The sequence below is a fragment of the Podarcis tiliguerta genome, assembly GCF_965153285.1.
Source record: "Podarcis tiliguerta genome assembly, chromosome: 7".
Lineage (NCBI taxonomy): Eukaryota > Metazoa > Chordata > Lepidosauria > Squamata > Lacertidae > Podarcis > Podarcis tiliguerta.
The window spans coordinates 48,555,304-48,568,445 of NC_139540.1; the positions used below are offsets into that span (position 1 = coordinate 48,555,304).

The window sequence follows — 13,142 nt, forward strand, 5'->3', positions numbered from 1 at the left end:
TAAGTACTGAAGGGAAGATGCCAGGCCAGTGGAAAAATACAGACTAAGCTCACTTTCCAGGGCAGGGTCGCACCTGGGATAAAAGTCATTAAGCACGGCAAAAGGTGTTGATAGCCCATCACAGGGAAATCCTTGGGCCTGTGCCAACGGAGGTGGCTAGGGTTATGCTGAACATATGACATAATTACAGGGAAATAGTCATCTTTTAAAACTGGGCTTAGAATAGCGGGGAGAACGGGTGAGCAGACAGGGGTTGCTTGGCAAGGGGTTTTCTGGAAAGGAGAATCAGGAAGTCGAGAGAACTTTAATACTTGGAGCTGAAGGGCAGATGCCATGAGGGTTGGCTGAAGACAGGCTGGAGCAGAGGCACAGAGATGGCACTTAGAAAGCCTCTGAATGCAGCGCTGAGCTGCTGTGAAGGACGGGCCTTCTTGAGATGCAAATGCTGTCAACTCCACATACTCTCCATCTGTGCCCAGGTTGTAAAAATATGTTAATAAATCCCATTTTAAAAGACAGGACAGCCTCCACTGCATCTTGATTCCCAATGGAAACACGACCCTGAGTGAGCGCCTGGAACCTGCCGGAATTTTGCTCTCATTTCCTCTCTCATTGAAAGAGGAATCACTTTGTCTGATGTGATCTCTGAAGAGCCTTCAGAGAAATTTTATCTCCTGAGGTGTACAAGGGTAAAGCACTCTTAACTGCTCTTTAATCTCCAATCCTAAATACAAATAATTTGGTACATGTTAGTGAAGCATTTAAATATGTGTTTGTCACAAATTAATACCTACTAATAGAAACCTAGCTTGACTATATTAGAATCATAGTTTGCCTCTATCTTTGTGTCAGTGAAATATTATTTAATGAATACATTTGTAATTTAGTTCAGTTTAGACATTCTACAATGTTGCTGCAGCAAGCCTCTAGAATTGCTGGAAAATATGTTTTTTTGATGTAGACTCAAAGTAAAATATTTTGTTTAAATAAATCTCATGCTCCCATATCTCACTAAATCTAGTCAGCCGATACAAACTGGCAACCATTTTATAATCAAGGCCGTCTGGCTTGAGGATTTATTTTATGTGTGACAATGCAAATAAATACTAAGTGAATATTTCAATATTTGAAACTTTCATAGTAAAACAAAAAAATACTTTCCGGACAAATTCCTAAAACTCTAATTTCACATTTGAGATATGGAAACTTGTGTCCCTTATATGTAACATGAGTTACCCATTTTAACAGTTACATAAATAGGTTACAACAAATAAACTGAATTTTATTTTAAATGGCTGTTAGAATTTAAATCCATTTAAAGGTGTTTGTTACCTTAGTAGACTGAAAACCAGAGGTGTAAACTATTTAGAATGCAGTTTTGTTGTTTGCCCAAATGTAATGTGAGCTGGCACATTTTGTTTTGTTATTGCTGCCCTCTGCAGGTTGCTTAAAGTATAATGAAAAGGGAGTTTGATGCTTGGAAAAGCAGAGATGAACTTTAAATGCAATTTTCTAGTGACCAAATGTTTTGTCCATGTGACCAAATTATTTGTTATAATCCATAATCAAAGGGAAAGGGATTGGGCGGTGGGGAAGGAAGGAAGGAAAATCCAACCTCAGCCACATCTTATTAGCTACAAGTTCTTATAAGAACCAGTTGGAATAGAAACAGTTCAAAGACAGGAGCAGCCAAAAGTTGCTGATTTTTCAGCAGAGTGTACAATAGAGACCCAACTCTGCTGCAGCCTGATAGAAAGGCTATATAATATGGCGTCTCTGTAGAGTTCAGATAGGGATTGGTCATCTTTTCAGTGGTACAGTTACTTTAGACTCTGAATTTAATGGTTTTGCAGGAGGGGCCTTCATTAGATGGTAACGTGTATTACAGTGGTGCCTCAGGTTACATGCGCTTCAGGTTACAGGCTCTGCTAACCCAGAAACAGTACCTTGGGTTAAGAACTTTGCTTCAGGATGAGAACAGAAATCTGGCTCCGGTGGCACAGCAGCAGCAGGAGGCCCCATTAGCTAAAGTGGTGCTTCAGGTTAAGAACAGTGTCAGGTTTAAGAACGGACCTCCAGAACAAATTAAGTTCTTAACCTGAGGTATCACTGTACCTACTTCAAAATGTGGTAAGCCACCCCTAATGCTCATTTTGCTGAGTGGAGCACTGGACATCTGTTCCTAACATGGTACGTTTCAAAAGGCTGCCTGAAACAGTCCTATACACCAGACAAATTAGGCCCAGCAGGCTAAAGATTCCCCAAGGCTGGTGTCTAAGATTGTTGTCTTGGTAGCATTTTGAACGGTACCGTGTTTCTAACAACCAATCATTCACAAGGAACCTGCTGTTTCTACTGGGATTGTATTAAGATTTCTTTGAATAGTAAAGATGATGTTGAGATTAGGATTTTTTATTATTATTTGTACCCTGCCCATCTGACTGGGTTGCCCCAGCCACTCTGGGTGGCTTCCCACATATATAAAAACCTTGTAAAACGTTAAACCTTAAAAGCTTCCCCATACTGGGCTGCCTTCAGATGTTTCCTAAATGTTATATAATTACTCATTTCCTTAACATCTGATGGGAGGTCATTCCACAGGGTGGGTGCTACTACGGAGAAGGCCCTCTGCCTGGTTCCCTGTAACTTTGCTTCTCGCAGTGAGGGAACCGCCAGAAGGCCCTTGGTGCTGGACCTCAGTGTCCAGGCTGAGCGATGGAGGTGGAGACGCTCCTTCAGGTATACAGGGCCAAGGTCGTTTATGGTTTCGAATAAAAAATCCTTTTTATGCATGTCTTTTTTTAAAAAAAAGCATGCCTTCCTTTTCTCTATAAAGTGATCTCTCTCTCTCTCTAGATATATATATATATATCAATCACACACCAAACAGCTAAAACGGTTCACATTACATTTATTTCAGTGGTAGTATTAAACACATGCTCCAGGATTTTCAATTTCAGCAGTTTAGAAGGGGTTCCTCACAAGTAAATATCCATTTTCTTTTGATGTGTGAAACCTTAGCTCCAAACCTTTTCGAAACAGGGGTGGGGGAGGAGTGCAGGTTGAAATCTGCACTTTTGTGTTTTCTGCCTACATAAGATAAATTTTAAGATTGCTTGTCAAAGAAAGTGTCAGATGTGTTTCCAAGGCAACTTACTAAAGATACTTAGAAATCTAAAGATAGATATAATAATGTCAGTAGCTAAATAATATTGTTCATCTTGGCCTTTTTCTCTTTAACAAATGTGAAATATTTAAGATAGATTCAGAAGCCTTCTAACTATTGCTGTTTTGGGCAGTTTATTGCAGAGTTAGTTCATGTTAGAGCAAAGTGATAAAGGAAAACACAGTGAGATGCACAGGGAAAGGAAGTTCCCTGTTGGCAGGCAGGATTGACTTGTTTGTCCATCCCATTTTCTCAGCCATATAACTTGATTCAAAATTCTCTCCCAGGTTTTATGTTCTGGACAAACAGCTCACTTTGCTGCAAGGAATGTTTGTGGCCAAGGGTTGAGATGGATTACTTTTTTAAGTAGCAAACCTGTTTAAGGCATGATCCTACGCACATTTAAAGGTAAAGGTACCCTTGACTGTTAGGTCCAGTCGTGGACAACTATGGGGTTGTGGCACTCATCTCGCTCTATAGGCCGAGGAGCCAGCGTTTGTCCGTAGACAGCTTCCAGGTCATGTGGCCAGCATGACTAAGCTGCTTCTGGCGAACCAGAGCAGCGCATGGAAACGCCATTTACCTTCTTGCCGGAACGGTACCTATTTATTTATTTACTTGCACTTTGTCATGCTCACCCCGTCACGGGGATTTGATCCGCCGATCTTCTGATCGGCAAGCCCTAGGTTCTGTGGTTTAGACCACAGCGCCACTGAACCCTGTGCAACTGATTTCTAAGAAAATGTGCTACTTCACTGAACTGTAGGATTCTCACAAAAGCTGTATGACGTCAGTTAAGCCTTTTTATGTGGCAGTCAAAGGCAATACTGTTTACTGCGGTTTCATACCTAGACAAATAAATGTTTGAGTGTAAAGTGTTGTTCAGATTTTACAAAAAAGCACAAGCAATTAATTTTTTTACATATGCAAACATAGATATCCTGTATATATTAAGAGGAGAGTTGCATATGGTTGGTGTATTATCATTAGAGGTTTATCAGACATCTGATGCAACGAGAACTTTTGAGCAGCATATAAAGGTAGTGTTTGTTTAAAAACAAGTGCCTTAGAACAACCAGTCATGCACAGGGTTTAAATACTTATGTATGAGAAGGAAGGTTGTCAGGGTCCCATTGAGGCTGCTATTGCCTTTCTACCAAAAAGCTCATCCCTCTGCACTGTTACTATGCATGGGGGGGGGGGCAACATTCATCTTGCAGAGGAGGCATTGTCATGGAAGTAAAGTACAAAGTACCTTGCCATTTCCAACCTTGAACAAATCTTCACTTTGCCTTGTAACTTTCACTAGATTTTGCCAAAATAGATATGCTGTGGAGGATCTGTGATCAGATCTCCAAATGTTGTGTATTTTCACTTAGAGCTGCTGCTATTATCCCTGCCAATTTGGATCCTGGCCATTGTTCTGAGGGAGGAGTTAACTCTTTTCTCTCAGTACAATGTGAGAACCTCTTCTGGTGCCACTCTAGCAGCAGTTTTGAAAGGTGATTGGAGTCAGGGAAACATCTGTGCTTAAAGCAGTGTCACAGCCCAAATAAAAATCTTAAAGTGCTTGTAGTTGCATTTGAGCAAAAGGAAAATGTGTTGGAAGCTCCAATCACAGAGTAGTGTGATCCTTCCACAACTGTATCCTACAATATGGCATCAGGAAAGGGGGCTATATGTCTGTTTTAGTGGCATCATAAGCCTTAGAAAATCCGTCATATCCAGCCAGCACTCCAAATTACAACAGCTCTACTATTATGGGAAAGAGAGAGGTTTTAGGTTTATCCTCTAAACCAGAAAGGGGGGTGTGTCTAATCTGTTGCCCTCCAGATCTTGTTGAGACTCCACATTCATCATTCCTGATGCTTCACCACGCTAGCTGGGGCTGTTGGTACCTGGAGGCCGCAGTTTAGCCACTGCTGTTGCAAAACTAAAGCGGTTTATTGAGAAGAGATGTATAAGCCTGCAAATGAACAACAGCTTCTCATTTCCTGTAAACTGGAAATAACCTAGCACTTCTCTCTGTTTGATGTCTGCTCTTCTTTAAAACTTTAACACCACACTTTTATTTCCTGGTAGTCAGCCAGTTGCCATAGCAACAGGTGTTGGAAATTCAGGTAATATGAGTCAGGGCTAATCCTGCTAATACGTACATCTTTCCTAGGAGCCTTGTCTTGGTTCTTCCCTGTCTTATGCTTGTAGCTGTGCCCTGTATCCCTTGTGAAAATAAACCTTTTGGTGGATTCATAGGGTTCCTAAATCTAAAAGTAATGCAGGGCATGTTATCTTGTTGATTGTTTACGGGGAAAAATACTTTAAAACTCAAGTAAAAACATTAACAAAATACCAGAATTGAGCAAAATAATGCAAGCAATGGTCCACGTACAACAAATATAAATAATAGGTGAGCTCTTTCGTTAATCAAAGTAGCCCCATTGAAATCAGTAGACTTGTCTTTCCATTTTAACGGGGTCTACTCAATTTCTTAGTTGGCCAATAAGATGGGTAATCTAACGATAAATATGCATGATGATTTCTTAAAAGATTGTATTTTAGAAAGTGAAGGTGCTGCACTGTTTCTGCAGAGATACACTAAACAATGCACATCCACATCCACAGGGTTGTTATAGTGGTTGCCTAAACTTCTTTGTTTGTTGCATTGGCTTTTTAAAGTTCTGAATATCACCTTTTACATCTTTCTTGACAGGTAATTAATCCAACATTTGGATTGTATAGGCTTCTATTGGGGGCCCTTGTACTGTAAAAAGTATTGGATAAATGGTGTTTTGGCTGCAACTTTAACCATGTTTCTTAGATTACCCACCATATGTATCATAATAATAGTGGGGATGAGGCAGCTGTTATTGGGTGTTTTAGATATATTAGATTTTCCATGGTTAACAGCTGTGTTTTCTTTCAGCTTTCTAGAAAGAATAGACAGTGTCAGTCTGATTGATTACACACCCACAGATCAGGTGAGTAAAGTGGGAAACAACTGGCTGTGAACTGTAAGCCATCTTCATATTTTTTTAACCTGTCCAGTGGTGTCCATCTGCTGAGAGAATAAAACGCTCCGTGGAACAGGAATGCAGTGTCTGGTATTTCCCTTGCATGCTCTATGCCACTGAAACCTGCTCTGGGTTCCTGAGGGACCCTCCAGAACAGGCTTCAAAAAATTGCTTCTGTCCCTGTTCTACTGGTAGATTTGTTTCATGAGTGCACAGACACCACTGGATGCTACCCATAGCATTTAATTTTAAACCGTTCAGTGGGGGGAATGTCTCAAATGAAGGATGAGTTAATTCTGTCATGTTTGCTTCCTTAAAATTCAGAGATCACAATTCACAGAAAGAACGCAGATCATTTGTTGAAGTGTTCTAGTCCTTCATCCATGACTGGTGAATTTAGTTTTTGTGAACAACAGAGGCTTTAACCTTTTCCCTTCCATGCCACGTGGCAGACTGCTTTTGAAGCGGGGGGGGGGGGGGGAGATTAAAAACAATTTATTGTATTGCGGGGTGGAGGCAGCCATTCAAAGAACAAAAGTAAAATAGTTCCACCTTGCTTGATTCTAAGCAAGTCTTCAGATCCTGGCCAGTATCAAAAAGTAAATATCACCCAACTCCTTGTTTGCATTTCCTGATGCCCAAGAAGCAAAACACATCAGCCCTTTTCACTGCTGATTGTGAGGCACGTGCCATCATGGTGTCTGGCATAGACACAAAGGCATACCTTTTCAGAGGGAATTTAGCCAGATATGGGAAGAACTGTGCAGTTTGAGAAGTTACCGAGAAGAGAGAGCCAGCTGACGAAACAGTTGTGTCAATTCACATTGTGCATCAGTTGCACTGAAATGTTGATATGTATCAGCTAAAATTGTATAGTCCAGAGTAGACAATGTGATGCCTCCCAGATGTTGTGGGCAACAACTCCCAGCAGAGTGGCCAAGAGTCAGGGGGTGATGAGGGTTGTCATTCAAAACATCTGGAAGAACCACGTTGGCTACTCCTGTACTCCTAGTATAAACAAGTGCTTTTTTAAACCAAAAAACTTCATACTTCTGATTCTGTTTTTCCTTTCCAGGATCTCTTGAGGTGCAGGGTTTTGACATCGGGGATTTTTGAGACAAGATTCCAAGTAGATAAAGTAAACTTTCAGTGAGTACACTAGTACTGTAGTAATCTGTATTTTTTGTCATTATGGTAAAGTAGAGGCGACCAAATTGACTTAAAAAAAATTATAGAACCATTTTTTTCAAATAACCTTGTGGGCTGCAACAGGATTGCACAAGAGAAGAGCAAAGCTTGAAACGTATACAACAGCTCCATTTGTTGCACAAGCCATTGCTGGTTATTTACTTCTTTTGGTAAATTATGGTCCTTGAACTTTCAAATTTCAGATGAGGTCTTTCCAAGGCTTTATATAATGATAATGAAAGAGCGGAAGTGTTATTTCACGAGCCCTAATTCACATAGCACATTAAAATCCCTGGGTTTTGAATTTTTATATTTGATACCTACGAAAGCAATGATAGCTACTACAAAGAGAAGTTTAATTAACATTTAGTCTATGTTTGCTGTTAATACTTTTTTCTAGTCTGACTGCAGCAATGAAGCATTCCCAATGAACCATTTTAACACTTTTACCCATTTGAAATTTTTGGTATATTCTGGAATGTTCTTAGGCCTCAAAGATATGCTGCATCTCAAAATGATTACATTCTAAACAGTGCTTGTAAAACTCTAGTAAAGCTGAATAATTTTCTCAGCCTTGTAAAAGTATTGTAGGAATGTCAAGTTAATTCCTTCTGTCCTCTGAATCACTATAGCAGGCACAGGCAAACTCGGCCCTCCAGATATTTTGGGACTACAATTCCCATCATCCCTGACCACTGGTCCTGTTAGCTAGGGATCATGGGAGTTTTAGTCCCAAAACATCTGGAGGGCCGAGTTTGCCTATGCCTGAGATAGAGGATCCTTGCCCTTTTTCTCAGTAGACTTGTTTGGCCCACTTTCTTGTTGCATTTTGCCTTTGAGACATGTTTGTAAATTTGCACTCTCAGCCAGACCCCCCCCCCCCCCTTTTCACAACTGATCTGTGTTTCACCAACTGTCTGTTAGTATATAAATAAAACATTTTCGGGAAGCTGAGGGAATGTCCCTTTTTTCATGCAATAAATACTGCCATTTCATTTGGAAGTTTAACAACATAGCATGCAAAGTGTAACTTTCCTTGTGCATGCCAAAACGTAACACCCTCTGGCTTTTCAACAGCATGTTTGATGTAGGTGGTCAGAGAGATGAAAGAAGAAAATGGATCCAGTGTTTTAACGGTAAGCAATATATTCACATTATGTGTTCTAAGAATGTTTCCAGCTCCCTTATTTTATGCTGTAAGTGTACATAATTTAGATTGATCTGAGTTTCTAAACCTTCAGAAATATTTACCATTTTGTCTGTATATCCTAGATTGCATTTACATAAATACCATCATAAAACATGTTTATTTACTGTGGCAATGAACGCAACACAGTAAAAATCTTATTCTCTGGGTGTTCTGTTCTCCTCTAGATGTCACAGCTATTATCTTTGTCGTGGCCTGTAGCAGCTACAACATGGTCATAAGGGAAGACAACAACACAAACAGATTACGGGAGTCCCTGGACCTCTTCAAAAGTATCTGGAACAACAGGTAAAATTCCCATACAACAGAGCAACTATATTGGGAGGGGGGAATAGTATATAGCATTTCTAGCTCTCCATCCTCTGCTGCCACCAGGCTGGGATGGGATATGCAGAGAGTGAAGATCACTTTCTGTGCTCCCCATCCCCTACCACCACTGGGTGAGCACTGGTGCAGCAGGCGGGGGCAGGACGCATCACATGATGCCAGGCCCCCTCAATAGGGGTCAAGTCGGCCCCCCTGCTTCCAAGCTTTCTTGCCATGCTTCTGTGTCGCCAGAAGCAACTGGCTGGCTGCTGTTGGAAATTAGGACACTGAATGATGTTTTGTATGAGATTATTCTAACATGTGGGTCTTTGCAGGTGGTTACGGACAATTTCTATCATTTTGTTTTTGAATAAACAAGATATGCTGGCTGAAAAAGTCTTGGCAGGGAAGTCTAAAATTGAAGATTATTTTCCTGAATTCACACGTTACACTGTACCTGAAGATGGTGAGTTTCTTATCTGCATTGTGATTAAGTAGCTAGGGTATAGAATCATAGTAATCTTTGGTTTCCTTTAAGGTCATGCATAAATTCCTTAAATATCATATATATCAAAGTAAATATATCAACGCAGAAGTTAAGATATATTTTGTTCCAAGTAACACTAATAAACCTTTAGACAACCAATAGGCTGGTTAGTTCAGATGGAAGTGTGGCCTTGCTTGGCAGTCACCTAAGAGAGGAAAACCAGCAGGGAAGGAGGAAAGAGTGGTGAAAACGTCCAGCAATTGGGCTGAGCTGCAAACCATCCTCAGGATTGGTGGGATCTCAGTAGCATCCACTACTTCTGCCGCAGCAGGTCTGAGCAGAAGATCTGACAAGATACGCCAGTCCCCTCTGCAGCTCTGACATGGTCATGACAGAAGCAATTAACAGCTTCCTCAGACAACCTTTTTGGCAAACCCCTTCCTCTTCCCAAAGTTGAAGAGCTCAGAAAGGTAGTTCTTCCCTAATTTTGCATGCAGTTTCAGAGGGCCATAGTTCTGTAGTGCCAAAGGTTCCAGATTCAATCACTAATATCTCAAGGTAGGACTAGAAAAACTCCCATCTGAAGCATTGGATAACTGCTGCCTGCCAACGAAGACAATACTGACATGGGCAAATAGTAGCTTCCCATGTCCCCACATTTCAGAATGCCTCTGCAGGTCAATGAAGGTCAGTACGATATCAGAAACAAGACCCAGCACCTCCTTCAGGGGTGGGGTGGGGCCACTGGCAGGCACAAATTTTGGCTGACTACCAAGGTCAGATTTGTAGATCCCTGCCCTTGTGGTGCCTTGTGCACCAACCCCTCTCGCTCTCCAGGCTTCAGGAAGCTATCCGCAAGCCTTGGGAGCTCCGCGTGAGTTCCCGTCGGGCTCCCAAGGCTTGCGGATAGCAGCCTGCATTCCAAAGCCTGGGGCGCGCTGCACAGCCGCCCCAGGCTTCGTGCCGATATCGGGCAGCCCCACAAGCTCGGGGGACAGCGGGGAGGCGCAGCGCCGCCATCCCGCTGTTCCCCGACCTGGTTTGGAGGCTGCCAGCCTCACAAGCTCGGGGGACAGATATCCGCAAGCCTGGGGAGACCAGCGCGACTTCCCGCCGGGCACCCTAGGCTTGCAGATAACAGCCTGTTCTGGGGGCTGGGGTCGAGGGAAGCTCGGGCATCCCCAGCCCCGCGCCTGGGGGAGGAATAATTTCCCCCCCTTTATTCCCCCCCCCAAAAAAAACTAGGTGCGTCCTATGGGCCGGTGCGCCCTATGGGAAGAAAAATACGGTAATTTTTGTTCATATTTATCTTTCTCAGTCCCTTGCCTGCTTTTCACTCTTTCATTAGCCTTCTTGCTTCTGGACTTCCTGCCCTTTGGGTTTCTTAATTTCCAGATTCTTTTCCCAAACTCCACCAAAGTAACAAATACTCAAGAGCAGCTAGACTGAAAACTGCTTAGCTCCTTGAACTACTGAGCATTCCATGTGACTACACCAGATGAGAATCATGTATGAAGGTTTCATTGCCATAACCAAAATGTAGATAGCCTGAGAGCAAATCCTCTTATCTTGTTTAAATGTTAGTGTGTTCTGTGTATTATTCTTCCTATCTCAGACAACTGTTGCTTTGTTGAACAATTCCTTTCTTCCAACGCCTCTCCGTATTGCGTCGTGTTAGGGCACTTCCCCACCAAACCTACCTTGATGCCTAGCCCTCCTACCCTGTTCACAACTACCCTAAAGGCTGCCTGCTTCCTCCTCCTCCTCCAGACTCAGTTTTGCCCTTATAGAACTTAAACCAATACAAAGGTCTCTACCTGCCCTTGGCTCTGGTTCCACCTACTGTTGGCCTCCCTGCATTATGCCCTAATGGCCCAATGACCGCCAGTCACCACTGGTTAGACAGTAATCAAGAGAGCATTTGCCCACATGGGAATATTTTAGCTGATGTATATTACAATGATGAAAGTATAAGTTGTAGATAATGATGTACCTAAATGTTACTATTGCAAGGAATGTCGCTTGTTCAGGGAGTTCTGGGGATTAAGTGTGTGAAATGAGGTTAGTTTTATTTAAGTTAATAAACGTTCTTACATTTGACAGTATTAGCCATAAAATTGTACTGATACATAAAAGGCAGTAAATTGCCCATGCTTATCTAATCTGCCTTAACCATGCTTTTCTTTTTTTATATCTACATGTCATTACTACTTACTTATTTAATGTTCCTAACAGCAACGCCAGATGCAGGAGAAGACCCCAAAGTTACAAGAGCAAAGTTTTTTATCCGGGATGAATTTTTAGTAAGTGACACTTTAAAAAACATTGACTGGCTGTGTTAATTTACTATCGATAAACTCATTTGACCAGAAAGGAGTTTTAGTATAAATCTTTGAACGTTATAGAAAATGTGTAACATCTTGAAATCCAGCTGTTATTTAAATATTAATCAACAATGTCCCCGTTTTATAAATCAGGAAAAAATGCCTGGTCACTTGTCTAGCTACGTAGAATTATTTTGTCTTCTATCTGGTATTCCTTTTAGAATGGCTTGCCTTTCACCTCCAGCCCATTTGTGTGAACCAGATAACTAAGATTAATGCCTATAACCCTCTGGTTTTAGATTGGACACGCACACACACTTTGCCATTTCCAGGTCTGCCTTTCACTTCTCAAAGCAGCACTTTGTTGTGTTGATAGCTGTCCAATGGCAGGTACAGTTTGTGCCTTTCAAGCCTTGACTCTGTATTGGTTTTCTTCCCCCTGCAGAGAATAAGCACGGCGACTGGAGATGGAAAGCATTACTGCTACCCCCACTTTACATGTGCAGTTGACACAGAAAACATCCGCAGAGTGTTCAACGACTGTAGAGACATCATTCAGAGAATGCACCTTCGGCAGTATGAACTATTGTAATTGAGAACACCATGGAGCCTGTGGTTTTAAACATCATCTTTTTTTCCGACTTCTTCATGTGAAGTAAGAGGGAGATGCTATATAGATACACGTCTGCCTCCTCAGTTTGTTTACTTTGATTAGCCTTTCAACCCAGTTCATGCTTTATGGGACGATGTGTGTGCTTTATTTTTATATGCCACTTCTGTGTCATTCCACTAAGGCCTTTGGCTACCTCTGTTTCCTTAGGTTTGGTTGCATTTTTGTTTTGTTTTTAATTGGACATAGCCTGCTAGTTGTTTTTTCCCCCCAGCAGGTTTGTTCAAGCTGGTATCTGCTAGTTGGGCGACACCATGTCATACTTGCAGTGTGCATGGGTTTCCTTTCTACCGTGACGCTGAAGAGTACTTGATAGATTGGGTGGGGGAGAATAATGCACTTTGTTTTAGGGTTGTGAAATACTGTTGAGGATATATACACGCGTGATGTAGCAGCACCACAATATTAGTCACAGTTTTTAACATAACTGAGTTGCAGGTCAGCTGACAAAGGTGACCTCCTCTTCTAAGCCATTATTGGCACAGGAAATAGACTAGATAGTGAGGCACAGGGAAGATGAGCAATTTTTCTGGAGGTTTGGAGCCAAGAGTCTCTACACACCTCAGGCATTTGAATTCAGAGCTACTTTTTCAGACTACTTGCATCTAGGCAGAAAATTCACCCTCACTTTTGTTTCTTCTGTCCACAAATGATCCAACTACTTTAGATCATTTTTGGACAACAGTCTTCTCCCGAGGACACCAAAACCTGCATTCCTGTACCCGTGAAAATCTACGAAACCAATATATATATAATATATATATTATTTTTGTTTTACTGCTG

The 13,142-nt window shown here is 41.7% G+C and overlaps 1 protein-coding gene across 4 annotated transcripts in view; it reads left to right on the forward strand.

Annotated features, from left to right (window-relative positions):
- The window catches only part of GNAL (G protein subunit alpha L), a 140,489-nt gene extending 127,441 nt beyond the window's left edge, over positions 1-13,048 (forward strand). For all 4 annotated transcript variants that reach the window (XM_083450164.1, XM_083450162.1, XM_083450163.1 and 1 more), the window contains exons 6-12: positions 6,090-6,144; positions 7,253-7,326; positions 8,443-8,501; positions 8,740-8,860; positions 9,214-9,344; positions 11,601-11,668; positions 12,135-13,048. In XM_083450164.1, the coding sequence (XP_083306290.1) occupies positions 6,090-6,144; positions 7,253-7,326; positions 8,443-8,501; positions 8,740-8,860; positions 9,214-9,344; positions 11,601-11,668; positions 12,135-12,281 (655 nt within the window). In that variant the 3' untranslated portion in view covers positions 12,282-13,048. The remainder of the gene's footprint in view (positions 1-6,089; positions 6,145-7,252; positions 7,327-8,442; positions 8,502-8,739; positions 8,861-9,213; positions 9,345-11,600; positions 11,669-12,134) is intronic.
- Positions 13,049-13,142: the final 94 nt, after the last annotated feature.